This window comes from Oryx dammah, unplaced genomic scaffold (genome assembly GCF_014754425.2).
Source record: "Oryx dammah isolate SB20612 unplaced genomic scaffold, SCBI_Odam_1.1 HiC_scaffold_8, whole genome shotgun sequence".
In the NCBI taxonomy this organism is placed as follows: domain Eukaryota; kingdom Metazoa; phylum Chordata; class Mammalia; order Artiodactyla; family Bovidae; genus Oryx; species Oryx dammah.
The window spans coordinates 26,780,237-26,806,832 of NW_024070192.1; the positions used below are offsets into that span (position 1 = coordinate 26,780,237).

A 26,596-nucleotide genomic window follows, 5' to 3' on the forward strand; every position below is an offset into this window, starting at 1 on the left:
GAACCTTAACCACTGGATCACCAGGAAGTCCCATACATGTCTTTTTATTCCAAACTGCTTCAGTGTGCATTTCCTGAGAATATAAACATTCTCTCGTAACTACAGCACAATTATTCAGTTTCAGGAAATTTAACATAAAACACTTTGCCCTAACTTACCATCTATAGTTCAATGGACCCAATAATATCCTTTACAAAATTTCTTCCCTCCAGTCCAGGATCACATGTTGTATTTGTATCCTTAGTTTTCTTTAATCTAGAAGATTGCTTTCAGAGAATATAGGCCTCCTCCCCTCTTGGTGCTGTCTAGGTTTTCCAGTATACTTACCTTACATACTTCTCCCTGAAATTAATAAGCAATCTTGGGGACACATTTAAAACAAATACTGTTTCTCATCGAAATTCCACCCTTCTCTTCCCTAAATTAGGCATCCAAAAGCTCCTGCAGAACCAAACATTATGATGTCACAAAATGATTTTCTAATTCTAGTATTCTCTTACCAGTCAGTAGGAAACTCTCTCATCATCCCCTTTATATATCTACCTACCTACTCATTATCAGTATGAGCTCACTAACTCCTTTTTTTCCCCCCAGTCGTTTATAATTCATTACTGTCCTTAATTATTTGGGGGTTCAAATCACCCCAGATTTGGCTACTAGGATCACTCTGAACTAACTCCACGTCATTCTGACATGACCACATCCATTTTGGACAATGCCTTACTTTCTGGGATATAAAGATAATCTAGTATTATTTTAAACCTACACTGCTCCAGGTCTGAAATCAACCATTTCTCCAAGGAGCTCTCATCCTTTTTTAGCGGGGACTGGTATTATAAACCAGTACAGTTCTACATTAAGCCATTTTTTATTATTCTTGTATTTGTGTGTGGACTTGTCTGTTCTTATCTTTTATCCTTTTTTCTTCAGTGTTTTTAATCTTTCAAATGTTTAGTCAAAAGTTTGTATTTAGGAATTTACCCTAAATTTGCCTTTGTGTGTTATATATGGCAAATTTTGATTTTGCTTCTAGTTTTTTGTCATGCAATTAAAATTTTTTTAATGTAGTAAAATTTATCAGTATTTTCTTTCAATGTACCTTCATCTTGAATCACAGATTCACCCATATATGTTATTTGTAGTTTTTGATAATTGTATCACTGATCCAGAGTTTATTCTTAGGTATGGTGTGAAAAGGGGCGTTCTAGGTGGTGCTAGTGGTAAAGAATCTGCGTGCGAATGCAGAAGACACAAGAGACATGGGTTTGATTCCTGGACCAGAAGATCCCCTGGAGTAGGAAATGTCACCCTACTCCAGTATCCTTGCCTGGAAAATTCCACAGGCAGAGGAGCCTCGTGGGCGACTGTCCATTGGGTCGCACAGTCCAACACAACTGAGTACACAAAAAAACGAGGTGAAACAAGGTGAAGAATAGACCTAGCGTTATCTTTCCCCAACTATCTAGTTGTAGTAACACTTTTTACTAAAATGTCTATTTTGTCACAGTGCTTTGAAACACCACTTTGTATCAGGTTTCCATATGTAGTTGCCTCCATATCTAAAATTTTATATTATTTCATGTATTTTCGCTTTAATGTTTCAAAACTCTTGCATGTTTTATTTTTCCAAATGAACTTCAGTACTAACTAATTTAGCTTTGCATCATAAAATTGTTGGGTATTATTAGGGTCTCATTAGATTTACTAACTTAGGAAAAAGTGACATCTTCATAATATTGAGCCATCTTAAGTAAGAATATGAAATATTTTTTATAGTCTGCATCATCTTAGGAATTTAAGTATATTTTGTGGTTAATATAAGTGCAGTTTTCCTTGTTATATTGTTGAATTGTTTATTTAGCACATTGTTGTTCAGTTGCTCAGTCGTGTTCAACTCTTTGTGACTCTATCAATTGCAGCACACCAGGCTTTCCTGTCCTTCACTATCTCCTGGAGTATGCTCATGTCCATTGAGTCAATGATGCCATCCAACCATCTCATCCTCTGTTGCTCCTTTCTCCTCATGTCCTCAATCTTTCCCAGCATCACAGTCTTTTCCAGTGAGCTGGCTCTTTACAACAGGTGGCGAAAGTACTGGAGCTTCAGTATCAGTCCTTCCAATGAATATTCAAGGATGATTTCCTTTAGGATTGACTGGTTAGATTTCCTTCCTGTCCAAGGGACTCTCAAGAGTCTTCTCCAACACCACAGTTCAAAAGTCTTAATTTCTTCAGCACTTAGCCTTCTTTAGGGTCCAACTCTCACATCTGTACATGACCACTTGAAAAACCATAGCTCTGACTATATGGAGCTTTGTTGGCAAAGTGACGTCTCTGCTTTTGTTTTAAACAGTGTTTAGGTTTGTCATAGCTTTCCTTCCAAGGAGCAAGCATCTTTTAATTTGTGCAATCACCGTTCACATTGATTTTGGAGCCCAAGAAAATAAAGTCTGTCATTGTTTCCATTTTTACCCCATCTATTTGCCATGAAGTGATGTGACTGGATGCCATGATATTAGTTTTTTGATTGCTGAGTCTGAAGCCAGCTTTTTCACTCTGCTCTTTCACCTTCATCACGAGTACACTAAGGTGTATCATTTTATATCCTGCAATCTTGCTAAGTTATTTTGAAAGTTTTGTCATTAATTTTCTAGGGCTTTCCAGATAAACCAGCATGTCACTTGCAAAGAAACTTTTCTTTCCCACTATGCTTATAATTGTCTTCTTTTTCCTAACTGAACTGGTTCACACTTCTAGTACAATGTTAAACAGTGGAGACAAGGGACACCCTTTCTTTCTGATCTTAGTGTTTCCCTACTAAGATGCTAGTTTTAGGATTAAGGTGTGTGTATGTATGCATATTAGACTTCCCTGGTGGCTCAGACGGTAAAGCGTCTGTCTACAATGTGGGAGACCATTGTATGTATACAATGTACATATACATGTATATGTATATTTATGAAAATCATGTTAAGGAAGAATCCATCCATTCCTGTTTTCTTAAAAATTTCTATAAGGAATAGATCTTTCCTATTGTCACAGACTTACCCAGCATCTAAAAAGAAAATATGACTGTTCTCCTTAGAGCTATCAATATGGTAAATTATATATCAGTAGAGTTCCAAATACTGAATCATTCTTGTATTCCTACTACAAACCTTACTTTATCACAATATATTTGAACATAGTGTTAGAGATTGCACAACATTTAGGATTTTGCATTGATATTCACAAATGTCTAATTTTCATTTCTTTGCATTATTTTTATCAGGTCCAAAAATTGGTTATTAGTCTTGCTTCATAAAAATAATTAGATTGTTTTCCTTCATTTTTTATGGTCTGAAATGATTCATGTAGCATTGGTCTCTAACGGTTTCACAGACTCCTATGTGAAATGAAATCATTTGGGTCTGGTGTTTTGTGGAATAGGTGTTAGTTGCTCAGTCATGTCTGACTCTTTGTGATCCCATGGACTGTAGCCTGCTGGGCTCCTCCACGCAAGAATACTGGAGTGGGTTGCCATTCCCCTTGCCAGGGGATCTTCTGGACACAGGAGTAGAACTCAGGTCTCTTGCACTGCAGTCTGATTCTTTACTGGTTCAGCCACCAGGCCAGCTATTTGTAGGATAGCTACTTGATAAATTTCTCCATCTCGTCTATGGAAAATGTTCAAGTATTTTTTTTTTTTAAATCTCTGGTGAGATCAATTTTCTGAAACTGTATTTTCCTAATAATCCATTTCATCTAGGTTTTCAAATTTATTTGCATAGTGTATGCAAAATAGTTTATGATTTTCTCAATGTCTTTTGTATCAAATTATACTTTTGTTATGCATTCTGTATGTCCGTGCATCCTCCTTTCCCCCTTGATTAAACTAGCTAATGGTTTACTTATTTTGTGAATTTCAGTACAAAGGTCCAGGATTGACCCATTAATTTTACATATAGTTTTCTCTGCTTTTTAACAAATTAATTTCTACATTTACCTATTACTTCTTTTGTTTTCTGTGTTTTGCTTTGGCTTACTTTGCTGTTCTTTTTCATTTCTGAGTTGGGAATTATTTATTTTCAATCTTTTATTTTCACTATGCTAAAGTAACCAAGAAGGCAAAGTGATGTTACCTGAGGAGGCTTTACAAATAATGGAAGAACAAAGAGAAGTGAAAAGCAAGGGAGAGGGGAGAGGTACATCCAATTAAATACAGAGTTCCAAAGGAATAGCTGGGAGAAACAAGAAGGCCTTCTTCAATGAACAGGGCTTAATAATAGAAGAAAACCACAAAAGAGGAAAGACTAGATATCTCTTCAGTAAAACTGGAAACATCAATGGGCCATTCCACGCAAAGATGGGCACAGTAAAGGATAAAAACGGCAGAGACCTAGCGGACGCTGAAGAGATCAAGAAAAGATAGAATACATGGAAGAACTATATAAAAAATATCTTGATTAACCAAATTACTACAATGATATGGTTAGTCATCCAAAGCAAGACATTCTGGATTGTGAAGTGAAGTGGGCCTTAAGAAGCACTGCTGTTAATAAAGCTAGTGGATATGATGAAATTCCAGCAGGACTATTCAAAATCCCTAAAGGATGAGACCATCAAGGTTTTGCATTCATTATGTCAGCAAATCTGGAAGACCCAGCAGTGGCCACAGGACTGGAAAAGGTCAATCCTCAACATAATTCCCAAGAAGGGTGGTACCAAAGGATGTGCTAACCATGGGACAACTGCACTCATCTCCCATGCTAGTAAGGTCATGGGTAAAATCCTGCATGCTAGGCTCCAGCACTATGCAAACTAACAACTGCTAGATGTCCGAGCTGGGTTTAAAAAAGGAAGAGGAACTGGAGATTAAACTGCCAACCTTCGCTGGATCATAGAGAAAGCAAGGGAATTTCAGAAAAACAACTCTCTCTGTTTCATCAACTGTGCTAAAGCCTCTGACTGTGTGGATCATTACAAACTGTGGCGAGCTCTTAGAGAGATGGGATACCAGGTCATCTTACCTGTCTCCTGAGAAACCTGTATGCGGGTCATGAAGCTACAGTTAGAACCCTGTGTGGAACAACTAACTGGTTCAAGATAGAGAAAGGAGTACAACAGGGCTGTCTGCTGTCACCCTGTTTAACCTACATGCTGAGCACATCATGAGAAATGGTGGGCTGGATGAGTTATAAGCTGGAATCCAGATAGGCAGGAGAAACATCAACAACCTCAGCTACGCACATGATACCACTCTAATGGCAGAAAGCAAAGAGGAACTTAAGAGCCTCTTGATAAGGGTCAAGGAGGAGAGTGAAAAGAGCTGGCTTAAGACTAAATATTAAAAAAACTAAGATAATGGCATCTGGCCCCATTACTGCATGGCAAACAGAAGGGGAAAAGGTGGAATAATGACAATTTCCTCTCCTTGGGCTCCAAAATCACTACAGACGATGACTGTAGCCACGAAATTAAAGGACACTTGTTCCTTGGAAGAAAAGCTATGACAAACCTAGACAGTATGTTGAAAAGCAGAGACATTATTCTGCTGACAAAAATCCATATAGTCAACGCTATGGTCTTCCCAGTGGTCACATATGGTTGAGAGCTGGACCATAAAGAAGGCAGAATGCCAAAGAATTGATGCCTTCGAAATGTGGTACTGGAGAAGACTCCAGAAAGTCCCTTGGACAGCAAGGAGATCAAACCAGTCAATCTTAAGGGAAATCAACCCTGAATACTCACTGGAAGGACTGATGCTAAAGCACCAGTATTTTGGTCATCTGACAAAAAGTGCCTGATGCTGGGAAAGATTGAGGGCAGAAGGAGAAGAGGGTGTCAGAAGATGAGATGGCTGGTTGGAATCACTGATGCAATGAGTAAGAACTTGGGCAAACCCTAGGAGATGGTGAGGGAGACCTGGCATGTTGCAGTCCATGGGGTTACAAAGAGTCTGAGACCACTGTGTGACTGAACAACAACAAAGTAACCAGATGAGGCCCAAGATGGAGTTGCTCATGCTGAGCCCGTCAGAAAACCAAAATTTAATGGTTAAGTTTCTACACTCAGCTCTTCCAGAAGAGACAGGCCTAGGTCAACCTAGGCACAAACAAAATTACTCAAAGCAGCTCCAAGATCTCCTTTTGCTCCATTAAGTCAAGTAACACCATTTTAACCAATCAGTAAATGTCTAGTAAAACTTTCTTGTTCCTCTTTCTCACTTTGGTCTATCAAAATCTCTTGGCCTTGTGCAGCTTTTCAGAGTTCCTTTCTAACTGCTAGACTTGATGCTTTCCAATGTATCAAGTGCTGATAAAGCCCAGAAAACCTTTAAAAGTTACATTTGCATTTTCCTTTAACAACTGACTGATAATTTAGGAGTATGAATTTTCCTCTGCTCAGGGCTTTAAGTGTATTCCACAAATTCTGATACATATGTAGTATTTTCATTATTTTTTATAAACTCTGTACTTTGTTTGCATTTCCCCTTTACCCAAGTTAATATTTTTAAACTGAGGCATAATTTTGAATGCCTATCAAGATGCAGAACTTCTCTATCACTCTAGAAAGCTCTCTCATGTCCTTTCCCAGTCTGTTTTTCTCCTCCCCGCAGTTTTAGCACCATTGGTTAATTCTGCATATATTTAAGATTTTAGATAAATGAAATAAAACCGTATGGACATTTTTGGTATCTAATTTATTTCACTCGGCACAATATTTTTGAGATTTATCCATGTTATTACATGTACAATGGTTCATTGCTTCTTACGGCTGAGTGATACTCAACTTTCTCAATGAATTAGTCCATCCATTCTCTACTCAGACTTGACTACTATGAATAAAACTGCTATGAACATTCTTGCCAAGACTTTATAACACATAATAGAAGGTTACTAAAGTTAGAGATGGAAGTGCCCTTTTGCTTTTTGGTTTGCTTTTGTGTTCTTGAATGGAACCTAGTGATGTTTTCCTCATTTAGCAACGGTTTTGGTGAATACTCGGTCTCTATTAGGATGTAGTGGTGGACATACCTGAAGATCTCTGCCTTATTTGTTAGATCTTTCATATTCTTATATTTTGTCTACTATAACTATCTAGTGTTAAAGTATTAAAGTCTTAAAATTTTAGTTTTTTTCATTACTTCCTTTTTTTTTAATAGCTTCTGATTTACACAGATTGTTGCTGTTATTTGGTTCATATATAACTATTCTATCTCTGTTGTGAATTGTGGTTTTAGCATTATAAACTGTCTTTATCTTGTTCAAGGCTTTTTGGTTTGACGTCTGTTATCAGCATTGCCAATCCTGCTGTCTGTCTAGTATATCTACCTAGTATATCTGTTTGCCTAGTATATCTTCGTCTGTTCTTTCATTTTTAGCTGTTTCAAAGGCTTTTGGTCTATTATAAGATGGGTTTTAATTTTCTGATCCAATTTGACAATATTTTTAGTTGGTGACACTCCACTATTTCTTGCTGTGTATGTTGCTTTTGAGAAATCCAAAACTATTCAAATTCTCTGGCCCCTGTAGGTCACTTCATTTTTTTGCCTGGAGGCCCTGAGAATTTTTCAGAATCTTTAAGTTGCATAGGTTTACTATCTTGGACTTTATCTTATGGTATAAATTTTGATGTATTCAAAATTCAGAAAGTTTTTTTCTTCCCAGAAAGTTTTCTTGGGTTATGGATTATGCTTTTATTCTTTCGCCTTCTTGAGAGACACCAATTACATAAGACTTTCTGGACCCAACTTTCATTGAAATTGTCATTCTCTTGGTCTTCCTGTTTTTCTTCTATGTGTTTTATCATATTTGCATTTTACTCTCGTCTATTGGCAATTTGTAACTTAGTCCTCATTTCTGTTACAATTTTTCCCTCTCTTTTCTCAGTTTAATCTGACTTTATTTTTCCCTGTCTCCTGTTCTTTTCTGTTCTGTTTTCTATTTGAGTGAAGGTGTTTTTCCTCACTTTTGTCTCCAAATACTGGTTTTAAGATGTTTTATTTCATCTTGAGTATCACTGTGTCAATTTTCTTCTGCCTCACATTTTTCTTTTTCTGGGGTTAAGGAGAGATATTAATTAGCTCCATACACTCTGATTCGCATTGTTTGTTTCTTCTTACGGAAGTTCTGAATGGATGTGATTTACTCTTTTCTACTTCTATTCATTTCACGTCAGAGTTCTCAGTTAAAGAACACCCTCTTTCTTTTTCTGAAAGATTCTTTTTTTCCTCTTCCTCCTTCTTTTTATCCAAGACTCTTAAGTCCTATGTCTTCATTTCTTCCCTATGAAGCACCGATCATTTCAGGTTACCAATTCTGGTACTGCTCGCTTTCTAGCTCTTCTCGTGGTTAGAGCTGTGAACTATCAGATTTCAAACCTGTGTTGTTGTTGTTGTTTTTTATGTTTGCTCAAAATTTATAAGAAAAACTTTTTGGTTAAAAAAAAAGAAAGGAATAAAGGTATGAAAGGGACTGAGGCCTGGAAGCAGCATGGTAAGCCTGTGTTCAGCACTTTGGAACTTAAGTGCTGAATTTCTCTCTTTTGGAAGTGGTATATTTGTGCTTCATTTAAACCTTCCATGACCCTAAACTCTATCAATAAACCTGTTAATACTTCCATTTCCTACTCTTTACACAGTCAGATGGATCTCTTGGAATCTGATTTCTCTACTTTAAGGTAATTTGAAGGTTGTGCTAATTTGTTTCTTAATGCTGAAGGCAAAGGTAGTGTGTATGATTAATAATACAACTAATACTTATACAATGCTTACTATGTGGTAAGGACATTCTAAACAGTTAATATGAAATAATGCATTTAATCCTTACAAATATTATTACTCCCTTTCTACAGATGAGGAAGCAGAGGTTCAAACAGATTAAGTGATTTGCTCAAGGTCATACAGCTAAAATGAACACTAGCAACGAATCAAGGGTTTAATCTTAAATTTATGTTCAATTTTAACCTCTTTTCTCTTTCTTTCTTAATTATGGTTCTAACTTCTAAGGCACAGAAAACAAAGACCAAATAAAACTTTCAGGTAATGTGACATTTTGAACACTTTGTTCTTCAAAATAAAACTAAGAAATCACATTAGGTATTCATACAGTCACTCAAGACGAAATATAAATGAGATGACTTATAAGGTGATGGGGAAACCTTGCCTAATATTAGGACATATATGGTAACTGCTCATCCAGCACAGAGGATGTCAAAAGAAGGTATCTGAGACTCATACACCAGGTAATGGAAGTTTACTATTTAGAATTATGGAGATAGATACTAAATCAAAAATAAAAGAATTAAAAATAACTGTCTCATAAAAGCTGAACTGGGAAAACATTGCTGCAAGGGATCTTTCATTTTATAAAAATAAAAGTAAATTTTTATTATTAACTACCTCTAAAAATTTAATATACTGGTAAAAATAGAGAGACTGATCATATCTGGCATCAGCAAATTTATGTACAAGAGAAAAAGCACTCACACGTATTCACATAGAAAGGCAAATGTATGCCATCTTTTTGGAAAGTAATTTGTATTACTTATGAGATGAGTATGTCTGTTGACCAGGAAATTCCACTTTAAGGAACTCATCCTTCAGATTCACTCATGGGACACAAGAATCCACATGGAAGGCTATTTCTTATAGTAATAATGTAATAGCAAAAAAATGAAGGCAATCTAACCATTAGTAGGTGGATGATTAACAATAGGTAAAATACTGATTGAAAAAAAAATAAATTGCCAAATATGAGTAATATGACTCATTTTTTTATTAAAAGAAATAATGTGTGCTGATATACATGGAGATTGATATATATATTTATGTATGTATTTAGAAAGATTCTGGAAGGAATAGCTAAACTACTAACAGGGTGGGAATAGGATAGGAAGATAATTTTAACTTTTCCATATTTTTCATTTTCTTTTTTTTAAATAGCAAGTATGTAACACTTATATAATGAAAAATAAAACAAAAAAGAGGTTTTTACAGTGATGAAATACAGGAAGAAGTCACAAATTGTAGTAGAATTTCATTTGCCTACCGTGATGGTCTCCCTGAAGAAACTTCCTCCTTATACAATCTACAAAGGAATTAAAGGGTATAACCGTTAACTTATTCATATAATCAGCCACAGGTTCCAATGAAAGTGTAAACCTCTCCAGGAGAAATTTTACAGAAAACATTTGAGACTCTAAATGCAAGCACATATAAACAGTATAGGGCTTCCCCGGTGGCTCAATGGTAAAGAATCCACCTGGCAATACAGGAGATGCAGGTTTACCTCTGGGTTGAGATGATCCCCCAGAGAAGGAAAGAGCAACCAACTTCAATATTCTTGCCTAGCAAATCCCATGGACAGAGGACCCTGATGGGCTACACTCCATGGGGTCACAAAAGAGTCAGACACAGCTTAGCGACTAAATAACAACAAATTAATAATATAATCTCAGTATGAATAAACTAATCAAAAGGTAAACCAATTCTCCATTATCCATACCAATAGGGTACAGTGGCCCATATAATTGTCAAAGTTTTATATTTAATCATGGAATGTAAGTTTTCCAGAATCCTAAGTTTGAAAGTTGTACATGTAAACCGAAGTTCAAAATAAGAATTAATATATACTCTGTAATGACATAGAGAAGCTATGGAGCTACTCAGTTCTTGCTGTTCTCTTCCTTATTCCCCTATCAAAATACAATTTACTGGGCTAAACAGAAGTGCCTTCATACTTCTTAAGCTTACTATTAGGACAAAAATAAACGGTAAAGATTTGGGATTGTTGGGCTTTTGTTTCCCACAAGTTAAACATGAGAGAATATATCTATCCCAATGATATAATCATTAAAACTGAAAGGAATAATATCTTGAATATCCCACCCAGAGAAAATGAAAAGTACCCAGAGAAGGATAGGACAATATTCTACATGACAATATTCTAAAATGTAAAGCTACAGTGAGCAAAATGTTATCTTTGACATATAAAAAAATACAAATTTCTATCTCTTTGGGTTCAAGTTCTGGTACTTCATTACTTAGGACTTTGGATGTAACAATTATTTGGGTCTCAATTTCCTTCTCTTCTAGATAAGGAAAACACCACTTACCACACAGGAAGATGTCTGAAAAATAAAATAATTTGTATGAATGAGCCTTCAGTCCTTTAGAAGACAGTTATGAATCCTTAAGTATGAACCTTTTGAAAAGCTAATTAAAAAGAAAATGACCTCATCAAAATTAAGTCTGAAATGCACTAACCTAGATGGTCTTTAAGATCATTCATATTAGGTATCAATTCCATCCAAATAACAGAATTCATACTAAGGCTAGGCTAAAGTCTAAATGTATTTTAAATAATCAAACAAGAGCTTTTATTAATCTTAACAAAAATAGGTTAAATAGGTTATTCATCATCATGTTAATTTGATATACCAAAAAATATTGATGTAAAATGATGACATTCTCTTGGTGTTTATCTTTCAAAAAAATATTTGCAGCTGGGTGCTCAAAATATGTACAACCACTAACAATAATAACTACAGGGTATTGATAATGGAACAGTTGAAACACAATCATGTGAGTTATTTCTCTGATATATAAAATAATCCAAAACTAATTAAAGTTTTGAAGTCTAATAGTAAAGTGAATAAATGGTATTATCTAATATGTACTGAGAAATATACACAAAAATCATGCTGATACCAGAAATGCAAAGAAGTGTTTAACTTAATATGCATGTCCTAACACTAGACTATAAACTATCCCAAATAGTTGGGAGGACAAGAAATTACTAAATTAATGAGTATTGTATACAACTAGTTCTATAAGTATGAATTAGATAATACAGTGAAATGGGAAAAAAGAAAAAGGCATTCTGGAAAGATATCTTAACATTTTTAGTTTATAGCAGCTCACATTTTATTACATAGTGGTCATCACCTCTGACTGGAGGTTTATAGAAACCTTGGGAGGAAGGCAGGACTGACGTCTGGCCCTTATGTAGATGAGGAAAATGAAGCTTGACAGATCACAGGTGAGGAGGTGGCAGAGCAAGAGCCGGGCCAGTCTGACAACTTTGTCCACAGCTCATTTCCCCTATGCTACATTTTTAGTTATCAATCCTAACTTCAGAACCAGAAAGTGCCTCAGAAATCTTCTTATACAGTGTTTCTCTAACCGGCCTGATAAAAACTTTTCTGAAGCATGCATTTCTAGGCTCCACTGCAGACCTACCGAATGATAACCTGTAAGAGAGAGGTTTATATTTTTATATAACACTGTCCTCTATGTGTATGTCCAATGTGGCAGACATGTAGCTATTTAAATTCACAGTTGATTAAATCAGATTGGAAATTGGGGTCCTTGGTCCCACTAGTTACTTTTTTAAGAGCTCAAGAGACACCTGTGGCTAGTGGCCACCATATAGATAGCACAGATATAGGACAGTTTCATCACTGCAGAAAGTTCTATTGGATGTTAATTCTAGACAAACCCTTCTACTCTAAGGATGAGAAAACTGAGGCACAGAATCTTGTCTAGCAAGGGCTACTAAGTTATTTAGAGGCAGAATTGAAATGCTAACCTAGTTTGCCAGCGCCCCTCATACTGTATCACTTCATCCCCTCAACTTCAGGGTTTATTCAAATGGGAATTATTTTCTTTCCACCCTTCCTTGTGGGTTGCAGTAAAGAAAGAAGAGAAATTCTAAATTTGTGGGAAGAAAACTTCTAAAAAAAAAAAGTATTTAAAATTCATGATTAAATCAAACTATTGTGCAAGTTTTATACAAAATTAAAAGTAGCCTTGGACAGCTAAGAATATCCTAGTGTTAAGAGGCATATCTTAGTTTAACTGTTGTTAAGTCCTTCCTCTTCTACCATCTTGATGTTTTCCTCTCTCTTTTGAATCTGAAATTAAATCATACATTTTCTTAACATTATAAATGTGAAAAAGTTAAATTTTCTTTAGCAAACATTCCATTTTAAAGATGAAAAATTGAGAAACAAAGGAGCAACCAAAAGAATAGTGACCTCTAAATTTAGGATGTGGTCACTCAAACCACTGAGAATGCTTGGTTTTTAGTAATCTAGTAGTTTATTATTTATAAAACTAGTATGCTGTTTTCACTTTCACCTCTAAGCTATAGTTTTACCTTCCTTTGACTACTATGTTACATTTAAAACAATTTAAATTGTTTTAATTTCCAATGTAACTGAGGGTTTGAAGCCTCTGAACACCTATGGTTTATACACTAATTAAATCAACATATCATCAGTCATAAAAATACACGTAGTATCTTCTTCCAAAATAAAACCAGTTGTTCCTGTCTAGTAAGTTTACGATACAAATATCTCCAAAGTCAGTCAATGTAAGTCATGACAATTCACGTTTAAAGTGAATAGGAACTTGGGAACTCCACATTAATGGAAACTTTCAAGACAGAATTATACAGCTCCATTAACTTTTATCACTTATCTAGTATTCACTCCTCTGTTAACTTTTAGTGACTAAATTTAGTGAAAATATGTGTCAAAGTGTGTATAAAATAAAAAAACTGGATAGTTAAAAAACTGTCTTAAACATAAAATACTTATGAACCGATCTTTACTCAAGACAGTTTTTGCCATAATTTGCAAAGCACCCAGAAGCCCAAAGTATGGTGTCCTATATAAATAGAAGCTACTTGTTATTCAGAGAAGGAGGTGGTACAAAAAAAGACAGCTATTTTCTTTCTAACCACTCATTGGTGTTGAGGTAAACAAAAAAAAATACAGTGTAAGCACATTAAAATACTTGGAGAGCAAGTCTCCAAACTGTAAGAAAGGGAGAGAAAAAAATTCCTGTGCTCTAATATTTTAAACAGGGGGCTGGGAGTTTAAAGTGAAATTTATTCTCTGGCTTTTATACCAGATTCATTGGCGGTGGTGTTTAGTTGCTAAGTTGTGTGTCTGCCTCTTTTGGAACCCCAAGGACTGTGGCCCACCACGCTCCTCTGTCCATGGTATTTCCCAGGCAAGAATACTGCAATGGGTTGCCATTTCCTTTTATAGGGATCTTCCCCACCCAGGGGTTGAATTTACATCTCCTGCACTGGAAGACAGATTCTTTACCATGGAGCCACCAGGGAAGCCCACCAGATTCATTACTTTTACATTTTATCTGTTATGTCTTGACTACCACTTCACCACATTAGGAACAGGAAAACGTGTGCCCCCAAGATTCCTATGCCAATAAAATAACTTTTGGAAGCAGCACAGCTCACCAGATGAAGGAGGATATTAGAAGAATGCTAAGTTACTGTAGTAAAACTGAGCGATCTCAACTACTGTGTGATAACTACTGTGCATACCAATGGAAGGAGCATGAAAAATACTGCAAACTCTACGCGAAGATTATAAAGTATTGTAAAAGTTTCAAATCTCATTAAAAATTGGAAAAAAAAAAAAACAGAGAAAGTATTGTGAAGGAGGGGCCTTGAGAAGGAAGCCCAGCTTGAAAGAAAAACATAGTTCCGAAGGCAGGTGTGGGAGGAGTGCAGTTCTGATTATCCCTCTACCAAGATCTGCTTCCTATAGGGTTTGGTACTATCTCGAAGAGGCGATTTTAGGCATCCTTAGGCAAAGTTACTTAGACATAGAGAAATGTGCTTTGGGACAGGATCCTGAAACTTGTAACTTAAAAAAAAAAAGCACTAGTGAGAGAAAACAGCCATGAAATCCCTAGATCCTATTTTCCAAGCTTCCTGCAGAAAAACAGCATCCATTCTCAGACATATAAGCCAGCACGTCTGAACTGACCTAGCCAAGTTTTCAGCCGGCCCTCACTATCTCGTAAGCCCTCCTTCCCCTACTTCCTGGCCGTTCTTTCCTGGCACACAAAATATAGGCCAATGAGCAGTGGGGTGGGTGAGGAGGATGTGAGAGAAAATTTGAGAAGTAAAAGGGGAATCCACTTAACAAAGACATGAATGAGACTGAAGAGTCTAATAAGGATAAGTAAACAACAATCATACCAACTGAACAGAAAGGGCTTTCCTGGGCAGCAGCGAGCGCTCAGTGTTTGCAGGGGTTTAGGCAAAGGCCAGGCTACCTACCACTTGTCAGGGAGGCTGCACAGGGGACGGCGGCTTTGGGTGACCTCTAATGTCTCTTCCGACTCTGAAATGTTAGGATTCTTATTTCACAAAAGAGAATACAGTAGTCATAAAAGCCCACCAACTTAGAACCCTCTTAAAAGGCGACTACTTCCCAAACACCACTCCCACCGCTCCCTCCCACACGGGCCCACTCCGCCCCTTTTCAATTTTTCCACCTCCACGTGCGAAACGCCTCGCGGCGCCCGCCCCACAGCCTCGCGGCGCCTTCCCACGCAAAGCACCCAAACTGTGCCCCGCGGGAGACGTGAGGACTCCACTCCCCGACCCTGGGCGGTCAAAAAAGGAAGTCTCAAATCCAGTCTTTCTCCCCGAGCCAGAGCTAAGGGGGGGTGGGGTGGGGTGGAATGAAGAGAACTTTCTTCTAAAATTTGTTTTCCAGATAGTGAAGGGGATAGAGAGAACCCCGAGGAGTCCAGGGCTGAGGGGAGTGGGGGGAGGGGACACCCCTCAATCGTTTAACGGCCGGCAGGGGGAGGGGGACTCCGGAGGTGGAGGGGGCGTGGGATAGAAGCAGGCCTGGGAGCGGGGTCAGGGGGCTGCACGGGTTCCTGGGGTCAGGGAGCTGCGGGCGTCCCCCCCATCTGGCACACAAAGCAGCTGCCGCGCTCGGCTCTCACCAGATCCTTTGTGTTTTCCATCAGGGCCTCATGGGTAGGGGTTGTCCGCGCTCCCCGGGCCCGCGGCGCCCCCTCCCGAGCTGGGGGCAGGCGCCTCTCCCCGGGACTACGGCGACTACAAGGGAGCCCCGGCTGGGCCCAGACTGGTGGCGGCTACGGCAGCCCCCGGATTTCCCCCCTTTAACTCGGGTGGCCCCAGGATATCAACAACATTAGCATAGCCCTCCCTCCTCTACGCGCCTGCGCCGTGACCCGCGCCCCGATTGGCCCGCTTCCCTACATACCCTCCTCTCTGTCTTCCAGCGTGGGACCCTCTGCAGGCTCCGTACTCCAAGGGTCGTACCAAGACGAAGGGGTGGAAAAGGCGATTGGGGCTCGTGAAAGTCGAGTGGTTAAAAAGGCAGGAAAAAGAGTAAAAGTTTCAGCCTGTCATCTCTGGCTTTCTTTATATCCTTTCAATCAGTTACAGCTGCGAAGTTATGTTGGAAAAAAATTTCCACTCCAGTCACTCCGCTTCCCCTCCACCCGGAAGATTGGTCCTCCCGGAGGAACTCCCACACGGGGAGGGGCTCGTGAGGGGAGTGGGCGTTACACAAGACACAGTGTTGGTCACATGCTCAAAGGCGGTGCAGCCTTCTTCCGGCCACCTGCGGCCTCAGCGCCTGCGCAGTGAGGTTCCACGTGAGCGCCTGCGTTTCTTCTCCAACCCAAAGATGCCGCCGGAAAGAAGGCGCCGAGTGAGGCCGGACCGCAAGACCCAAGTGAGGCCGGACCGGAGAGCCCGAGCGCGGTGGGGCGGGCCGCCCCGAAAGGCTGTCCCCTCATGCCAGCGGAAGTCGCTGGCCTGGCCGCGCGCGGCGGCCGCTGCAATCTCAGGTGCGGCGGAGGAGGAGAAACGGCTCCGACTGCAAAACCGTCTGACGCTAGAGGAGAACAAGCCGGCAGTAGAGCGGCGTCTGGAGGAGCTGGTCTTCGGCGACGTGGAGGACAACGAGGATGCGCTGCTGCGGCGTCTGCGGGTCCCGCGGGTGAGGGAGGCCACCTCGCGCTGCTTGGGCCCGCGGTGGGCTGCGAGCCCCCGGGGGCGGAGCCTGGGCGCTGGGGGGCGGTGCCTGAAAGCGCTCAGGTGGTAGAGAGCCGGGAACACGGGCGCCTTGGGGTTCCAACTTTAAAGTCCTGGGAGGGCGGAGATCGCGCCTTTCTTGGCCCGCTTGGGAGCCGCTGCGCCAGGTATCCAGTAGGCGCTCAATACTTACTCGTTTGCTTGCTTGCGCGCACAGTCGCTTCAGTCCTGTCCAACTCTGCAACACTGTGAATCGTAGCCCACCAGGCTCCTCTGTCCATGCGATTCTCCAGGCAAGATTATTGGAGTGGGTTGTCATGCCTTCTCCAGAGCCAGAGATCGAACTCGCGTCTCCTAAATCTCCTGCATTGGCAGGCGGGTTCTTTACTACTAGCGCCACCTGGGAAGCCCTGATACTCGTTTAGACTGTTTTAATTGTGGGCATCTTTTGTGGCTCATCCCCACTGTCTTCTCCCCCTTAGTCGTTGCATCACCTGCCTCAATACTGTGCATTGATTCAGGAGTTGCGCTTCCTTTGCGAAATCAGAATTCCTGGGCACAGGACTGGCAGTCTGTTTGTGGAATGAGAATTCCTGCGCACAGGCCTGGGAGTCTGTCTGATGTTTTAACAATCATACCAAGTGATTGACTGGCCACCTTTTGTATTCGTCTTTTAAATATTTGTGAGCCAATTTGGCGGCAGATTTCCTGGCAGTGAAAACCCTGCGTGATTGATTGATTATAATGATTATAAATTTTTTGCACGCTTTTTTTTTTTTTAAATCCTTTATCTGGCTTATCTTCCAAGATAGGAAGTCCTAGGAAATTTCTAGGCATTGCAAGAGAAACAGCAATGGACAAAAACTGGCAAACATCCCTGCCTTTTTGGAGTTAGATACTAGTGGCAGAGACAGAAGATAGAACTCAACTATGTCAGTGAAATGCTGAAGAAAAGACAAGACATTCAAGAAAGGAAGATAAATTTGTGTAGAGGGAGCCTATACAATGATACATAGGGTAGAAGAGCAAAGCCTTCCTGACAATTACTCAATTTGATAAAGAAACACAGACCTAGCAAGTATCAGTTGATTGCCAGAACATCCTTTGGGTGCTTATGGGAGAGGTTGCAGAATCTAGCCGGGAGATAGAGAAATAATACTGGGAAAATGCTGAAGTAGGTGATAGTTTCCCAGTCAGGAAAAGAAACGGTGAAATGGGGTTTATTGGGCTTTGAAGGATCATAGGCTAGTAATAGAGCAGGTATAAATCCTTTGAACATACCTATCATGTGGTTTTTCAAAAGCCAAGCTCACTTCAGGGTAAATTCTGTGGTCTAGATTTAGATTTGATTGTATAGTATAACGTTTCTTAAGTAGGTAGGGGATCAAGAACAGTTAAGAAAAATAGAGAAGTATGTCTCAGAATATGAAATATGGTTTAGTCATGACATTCAATCATGTTATTTTATCTTTGGTGTCAGTCTGCCTCTGATCCTGTGATTTGTGTAGTTTGTGATTTTCCCTGCTCTCTTATCTAACTTACCTTTTACTCTTCTGTTTTTTGATCTTCTCAGCAAGTTGACTTTTTCTCCTAGACTGTTCTATCTTACCTCCCCTGTCCAGTGGGTGGTGCATTTCTCTAATCTGGTTTTGTGTTCTGCCTCTAGCATTTGCTGTGGTAGCATTCTGTCCCATAATTTGATCAGAGGGCCATAAAAACCTTTCTACAGTCTTAACTACAAAGTCTGCCACCATGAGATAAGAAAGATTCAGTGCTTGTGGGTATTTTGTCTTCTCTAGGTTCAAGTACAGGAAGACTCAGATGACTCAGAAGTGGAGAAGGAAGCAAAAGATAATTTTCTACCTCAAAAGAAGCCAGTTTGGGTGGATGAAGAAGATGAAGATGAGGAGATGTAGGTTGCCTAATTTTTTTCTGAAATCCCTCTGGATGCTTCAGAAGTTATTTTTCAGGTTTTAAGAACATTCTTTTTCTGAATATGTGATTCTGTGAAGATTTTAAAAGTACTGGAAAGTATATGGCAAAGATCATTCATAATCCCATCACCGAGGGAGAACCACTGTTACCGTGTTGGCATACATCTCTCCTCTCTTCTGTGCTCTATAGAAAAGCTAAGAGAGCATAGTGTTTGGGGGTCAGACCTGAGTTTGCTTCCCAATTTGGCCAGTTCCTAACTGACTACAGGCCAGTTTGGAATCTGTCTCTTCTCCTTTGTAAAATGGAGATAGTAACTATATCAGAAGGCTCTTGAGATTAAATAGTGTATGTAGAGTTCTTAACACATGCCTGAAATGGAGAAAAGACTAAAAAAAAGCCACCATGCACAGTATATACTTTAGTTTATGAGAATGTATTATATTGCAAGCATGTCTCCCCAGTTAAAAAATAACTTTATAAACACTTTAAAATGGGTATATTATCCATTATATGATTTAACCATAATTTACATGGGCTTCCCAGGTGGCGCTAGTGGTAAAGAACTCGCCTGCCAGTGCAAGAGATGTAAGAGACACAGGTTTGATCCCTGGGTTGGAAAGATCTCCTGGAGAAGGGCATGGCAACCCACTCCAGTATTCTTGCTTAGAGAATTCCATAGACAGAAGAGCCTGGTGGGCTCCAAGTCCAAGGGTTGCAAAGAGTTGGACACGACTGAAACAACTTAGCAAGCACGTACGCATAGGGAGAATGTACTGTATTACAAGCATTTCTCCCTAATTAAAAAAAAAAAAAACCTTATAAACACTTTAAAAAACCTTATAAACACTTTAAAATGGATGTATTATAATCCATTATATGATTTAACCATAATTTACATAGCTGTTGTTGGGTAAGTTTTTTTTTTTTAATAAATTAATGTTGAGATGGGCATGTTTATGCATAAACCTTTTTCTTTTAAAATTATTTAAGGAAGATTCTTTTTTCTTTTAAATTAGAAAATAAATTTATGAAATCTAAGGCCAGAAGTTGAAGCCACAGACAGATAAATATGCAACATCACTGGGGCAAAGGAGCTTCTTTATTGAACTGTGCCACCACTTATTCTTAGAACTGGATGCCAGATATTCCATTGCTGCCCCCTTGAAGGAGTACAGTGATGGAGTTGGGGGTGAGGATGAGGATGAGGATACAGTGAGGAAAGAGGATAGGTTTGAAAAGGAAGCAGAGGATGAGGCTCCAGTCTTTCAGAGGTAGAATAATTTAATCAAAGAGGAGATATTTCTAGAGTTGTTGATAATTACTACCAGGCTGACTCTGAAGTTCTACCAGTTTACTTTTCAATGGAAAAGTATCTATTTTACTCCTTTTTAAAAACCTTAATTCCTCTGTTTTCAGACCTTGTCAGTTTAATGGGTGGGACATACCTACTTAATTTTTGTTGAGAAAATCAGTTTTTGTTAGTCATTGGTATTTCTTAAAAGTAGTCTCTATTATGTCTTTGCTTGTTTGTCTACTAAACACTGTTTCATTTTGTTCACTTTTCAAATGAAAGTTGTATGTGTTTAAGGTGTACAACATGATAATTTGCTATACATATACATAGTGAAGTTATTACTGCAGTCATGTAAATTAATTGCGTTTCCATTTCTTCAGAGAGTTACCATTTTTATTTGTAATGAGAGCACTTGAAATGTCCTCACTTTGCAGATTTCCAGCGTGTGATACTATTACTAACTGTAGCCGTGCTTTGCATTGGCTCTCTATGCTGCCTAATTGCAGCTTTGTACTCTTCGACCAACATCTCCCTGTTTCGTCTACCTTCTCACTCCTGGTAATTGTCATTCCACTCTTTGCTTCTGTCTGTTCTACTCTTCAGAGTCCACGCATAAGTGAGATCATGCAATATTTTTCTTCCATGTCTGTTTTATTTCACATAGTGTTCATCCATGTTGTTGCATATGGTAGGATGAGACTGTTTATTAATGATTTTAGTATATTGGCTCCTTACGTAATTGAGAATTTCAAACCTTTTAATGTCATATTTATTGTGTGTTATCTTTTAGCCTTACAAGCTATATAATTGTATTTATGTATTTTTGGCTGTGCCGTGTCTTGGATGTTGCCTGGGCTTTTCTCTGGTTGTGGAGAGTGAGGGCTGCTCTCTGGTACAGTGTGTGAACTTCTCATTGTGGTAGCTTCTCTAGGCCATATGGGCTTCTGTAGTTGTGCCTCATAGTCTCAGGAGTTGCAGTTCCCAGGCTCTAGAGCTCAGGCTCAATAATTGTGGCCCTCGGGCTTACTTGCCCCGCAGCGTGTGGGATCTTCCCAGATCAGGGATCCAACCCGAGTTTCCTACAGGTAGATTGCTTACCAGTGAGCCACCAGAGAAACTCATCTCACTTTTTGTTTGCTTTTAAGTTTGTTTTAATATCATTTGGCACAGAATATTCAAGTATATATTTAGTGAAATCTGATTTTCTTCTGATTTTAATAGTAAAAAGTTCTGCATCAGAGAGAAAAATATTTACCTATATTTTTCCTTCATAGTATTTTAAGGTTTGGGTAATTTACCTGGAATTAATTTTGGTGAATGGCTGTAAGCTGTGTCTAGAGAAGAATTTGAAATAGCTCACCAGAGGGTGAATTAGGTGACCTGAAATATTAGAGATTTACTTTTTATTTCTGGAAGAATGAAAAATGTGTATTTGAGATGATCCACATCTTATAAATAAATCTTGGCCTGTGTTGTTTGCTCCAAATACTAAAGGCAACAACTGTTAATGTTAATTCTTTAAGTTCTCTAAAGCATACTGTTCTACTTTTTTTTGGTAGGGTTGACATGATGAACAATCGTTTTCGGAAAGATATGATGAAAAATGCCAGTGAAAATCAACTTTCAAAAGATGAGCTTCAAAAGAGACTTAAAGAAGAGTAAGTGTATTTTATTCTGACTTGTTCAACCTTTGACTATAACAGCTTCTTGGGTACTCAGATTTCCATTTTGAATCATAAAAGAATTGTCCTTGGAAAATGATTAAACTTTATTAGGAGGGAGCAGAGAGAGAACACAAGTACAAAAAGCTTGGAATCCCATTGTCCAAGTATGATCAATGATAGTATTGTTCACTAGCTTGTTTGTTGGTATGTGGTAAATCATGTCTTTTCCACAACTTCTAGGCTCTTTCAGTTGAACAGAACTGGGAAATAATGATTTTATATTGAAACATTTTATTCAGACTTGTATACCTTTAAAAGTGTCTTAAGGTATGTTTATTTTTTTGTACTGAATTTTTTTTTATATTCCTAGAGATTCATTACATTATCACTATTTTGACAGTGGATTTATTGAAGTATAATTTACATATATTGAAATTCACCCTTTTAAAGTATCATTCTGTAAATTTTGTTTAGCAGGTACAGTCCTGTAAGCCCATGACAATTAACATATGGAATAAAGATGAAGAACATTGCTTTCTCTCAGAAAGTTCTTTTATACCCTGTGATAGTTAGCATTCTCTCTTCATCTTCTAACTCTATTAGCCCCTGACCAGCATTGATCCATTTTCTGTCTTTATAGATTTGCTTTTTCCAGAATGTCATATAAATACAATAATACAGTATGTAGTTTTTTCAGTTTGTTAAACCCATTTAGTGAATTTGTTATTTCAGATATTTTCCAGCTTGAGGAGATATTTTCAACTAGACCTTTTGTTTTGTTCTGTTTAGTTGCTATTTTTCCTTTTATTGTGTTCATACATCCTTTAAATACTTGAATATATTTGTATTAGCTGTTTTATTTTATTTTTTATTAATTTTTATTGGAGTAAATAGTTGCTCTACAATGTTGTGTTTCTGCTCTACAGCAAAATGAATCAGCTATACATGTACATATATCCCCTCTTTTTTGGATTTCCTTCCCATTTATGTACCACAGAGCACTGAGTAGACTGTCCTGTACTGTGCATTAGGTTCTCACTAGTTATCTATTTTATACATAGTGTATATATGTCAATCCCAATCTCCCAGTTCAGTTCATCCTCCCCCCCACCCCCATCCATACCATACACTTGTTCTCTACATCTGTGTCTCTCTCTGCTATGCTGATAAGTTCATCTGTATCATTTTTCTAGATTCCACATATAAGCAATATTACATGATATTTGTTTTTCTCTGACTCACACTTTGTGACAGTCTCTAGACTCATCCAATTTCTGCAAATGGCACAGTTTCATTCGTTTTTATGTGTATTGGTTACTTTCAAGTCCTTGAATGCTAATCCTGTCAGGTCTTTCATTTCTGTTGACTGCTTTTTTTTTTTTTTTTTTTCTGGTTATGGTTCATATTTTTCTGCTTCTTTGTAAATCTAATAATTTTGATTATATTCTGGGCAGTGTGAATCTTGTTCAGTGCATGGATTTTGTTTTTTGTTTTCAATGTGTGTTTAACTTTGCCTTGGGAGGCAGTTAAATGACTTGGAAATCAGTTTGATCCTTCAAGACTTGCTTTTAGAGATTTCTTCTATTAGAGTAGCATTTGTTCTAGGCTGGTTTAGCCCTATTAAGATGTGACCTTCCTGGGATCTCTGCTGAATGCCCTGAGTGTTCAAAAAGGACCCTTCCTGTGACCGGTTGAACTCAAATGTCTGAACTTTGGTTCTGTGCAACTTAGATCTGTCTAGTAGTTCCTTGCTTGACCTCATGGAATTTTATTCTATGAGTGTGTAGCTTAGTATTCAGAAGTGTCTGTGGACCCCCTGTGCAAATTTCTGGAGCTCATTCTCTTCCTCTTCTATAGTTGATTGCCCCTCAAATTCCTGTTGTCTCAGCTTCTTTCAAGTCTGATCATTTTCCCCTTGTCTCTGTGTCAGGGTCTTATAAAAATGCCTTGAGGGGAAAATCCCAGTAATGGGATGGCTTCCCTTGTTATTTCTCTTATCTTAGGGATCATAGACCTATGTGCCTTTTGTCCAGCTTTTGAAAATAGTTTCATACATTTTGTCCAGTGGGCTTAGTTTGGTGGACTTGTCTATGATTCTGTTTTAAACAATTAGAATGATTTTTGCAGGCTTCTACATACCAGAATGTGACTAGCATGCTTCTCTTGGAGGTTACTTTTTCCAGGGCGAAGTGCTCCCATTTTAGTCAAAGGATATACAATGAAGATTTGTTTATTTTACCAGTCTGGTCATTTCCTTTCAGACATGTTCTAGTATTCTATTGTGTATTCTGTTAGCATTGATTTATAACCACAAAGAGATTTCTATTTCTTTACTTAATCACCAAATCTGGTGTGTTTATATGTGCAAATAAGGCAACAGCAAATGTAATTAGTAACAACAAATATGTATGCAGGTTTCCTGTATCCAGGACTAGTTTAGATGGTTATCAATTTAGGCAGGTTGGGAATATCCTCTGTGACTAGCCCTTCTGTTCTTCAAGATAAAAACTTCTTTGGAAGAGATTCTATTTATGTTCTGACCTATATTCTTTAAATGTACCAAAGTATAAATACAGTGGTCCCTGCAAAATTTTATGTTTTTGCTTAGATTTCAGCATGCTATGGGGGGAGTACCTGCCTGGGCAGAGGCCAATAAATGGAAAGCACCTTCAGATGGTGAGTGTTGACACCTCTGTTTAAATTGGTAAATAGATTCCTAATGTGCTGTTATTATTTGAGGTTTCTCATGAGACTCATTAATGTTTAAAATGTCTTTTTTAACTACCTGGTTTTGAAGTCTACCATTTCTCTGAGGGAAATGCTTTTACAATAATGTAAGACTTAGTAGCATATTCTTTACTTGTAAAGGCAATAATGGATGAATTTTATTTTGTTTTCTTCAACAGAACTGTGTTACATTATGACATAGGATTAAGTAAAAAAATAAATAGTAGTGTTATTTCTTGATTCAGAGCCCCTTCCAAAGACTTGAGCAACTGATCTAGCTATCCACTAGGAAATGGAATGTTTTGCTAAGGAGCACCTGTCAGGTCAGGCCCAGATGATTACACACTTCCTAAAAACCTATTTTTCAACTCCGGATTTTAAGTTTGACTTGTACCAAAACTGTTTTCTACCGTTAAGATCTTTGAGTTTAGATGTTATAGTTTGGCCAAGACCTGATACGAGTTTTTGGAGTTAGAAATTTTAGACTTGAAATTGACCTTTGAAATCCTTGGGGGATTCTGCAGTATATCCTTTCAGTGTAATACAGGAGCTCCTTTCTTAGCATCTTTGATATCTGATGAATTTCTATTTGATTATCGTCATCACCTCTCCCTCCCTTCTCCCAACCCATGTCAGTCCTGGTATTCAAGTATAGGGAGCCCTTACAAGGAACCAGTTTTATACATTTCTGATAGAAAACTCAATCAGTTAATAAGTAGCAACTTATCTTCTGGTTTCCAACTAGATACTTTTAGAGGTTGAGGGACTCTTAGTGATGTAACCTGACTTTATCCACTGCAAGAAGCTTTTCCACAACAGCTGCTAGATGATAACTTAACCTCTGCTTGAATATTTCAAATAATGTTGTGCTCTTTATTTGGCTGTTTCTTACTCTTTTCCTCTTTAAGAACTAATTGTTGTAATTTTTTACTATTTTGAAATTGAATCTTCCTACTCTCTAGTCCTACGTTTTGAAGAGATATAGTCTTATCTCTCTTTCATATGAAACTGTTCTGTTATTTGAGAAATATTTTTCCAAGGTTTTTTTTTGGGGGGGTATGTTAATCATCTTGTCATCACTTTTTTTTAACATGACATAATTACAAACTTTGGTCACCAGTTTACCTTCCTGGATGAAATACAATTTTATTATCCATTTTAGAATACTGCACTCATAGAATACTCTATTTTAGATCCATGTAATTATAGATAAAGTTTTATGCTAGCACTGAAACAAAAAATCTCCCAGATCCCAGTGGCTTAATCAGGTAGAATTTTTTTTCTCTGCATACAATTAGGGTGGTGAGGTCATGTTCTACTTCAGGGTCCCAAATTCTTAGAGATTCTGCCATCTCATTCTGGGCCTTCCAAAGTTGCCGAAGCTATTGACAACTACCAGTTGACTTATAGGGGAAGTGAGAGAGGCTCACCAAGGGAGTTAATAAAACCTGTCCTGGAAGTGGTACATGATACTTTTACCCACATTTTTTTGGCCAGAACTCAGTCATGAGACCACACTTAATTGCATGGAATACCAGGAAATAGAGTATGTCTTTGTGCCAAGGAGAAAAGGGAAATGAATTAGGTCAGCGGTTAGCCAGTCTGTTACTATCTGGGATACTGAAGTCTAATACCTTTATTGGACAGATGACAAGAGTAAGGTTCAAAAAGATACAAGTGATTTGTCCAAAGTATACTTATTGGCAGAGTGGTGACTATAATAACCTAGCTTCACAGTTTTAATCTCGCAGTTATTTAAAAAAATTAATTAGTTAATTTTTGGCTGTGCTAGGTCTTCATTGCTATGTGTGGGCTTTTCTCTAGTTGCAGTGTGCAGACCCTAGAGTGTGTGGGCTCAGGAATTCCATCACATGGGTTTAGATGCTCCATGGCATGAGGGGTCTTCCCAGACCAAGGATCGAAGTCATGTCCCTTGAGATTTTTAACCACTTAACTCTGTCCCCTTAAGGCAGATTCTTAACTACTAGACCACCAGGGAAGTCCCACCATTTGTTATTTTTATCTATAAATACTAGATTATTGGGTTTTTTTAAGGTTATTTTTTGTTTTTTCTGAATTACTTTTTTTGGCTCACTGTTATGTAAGTTCCCTGACTGGGGATTAGACCTGTGCACCCTGAAGTGAATGTGC

The 26,596-nt window shown here is 38.3% G+C and overlaps 2 protein-coding genes across 5 annotated transcripts in view; one reads left to right on the forward strand and one right to left on the reverse strand.

Annotated features, from left to right (window-relative positions):
- The window catches only part of MBTD1 (mbt domain containing 1), a 67,375-nt gene extending 51,392 nt beyond the window's left edge, over positions 1-15,983 (reverse strand). For all 4 annotated transcript variants that reach the window (XM_040245751.1, XM_040245750.1, XM_040245749.1 and 1 more), the window contains exons 1-2: positions 15,763-15,983; positions 15,083-15,146 (exon numbers count right to left, since the gene is read on the reverse strand). The gene's annotated coding sequence lies outside the window, so the exon portion shown is untranslated. The remainder of the gene's footprint in view (positions 1-15,082; positions 15,147-15,762) is intronic.
- Positions 15,984-16,367: 384 nt separating this feature from the next.
- Positions 16,368-26,596, forward strand: part of UTP18 (UTP18 small subunit processome component) — a 52,767-nt gene continuing 42,538 nt past the window's right edge. The window contains exons 1-4 of the mRNA XM_040245752.1: positions 16,368-16,790; positions 18,625-18,737; positions 21,614-21,712; positions 24,327-24,394. Coding sequence (XP_040101686.1) covers positions 16,476-16,790; positions 18,625-18,737; positions 21,614-21,712; positions 24,327-24,394 — 595 coding nt within the window. The 5' untranslated portion in view covers positions 16,368-16,475. The remainder of the gene's footprint in view (positions 16,791-18,624; positions 18,738-21,613; positions 21,713-24,326; positions 24,395-26,596) is intronic.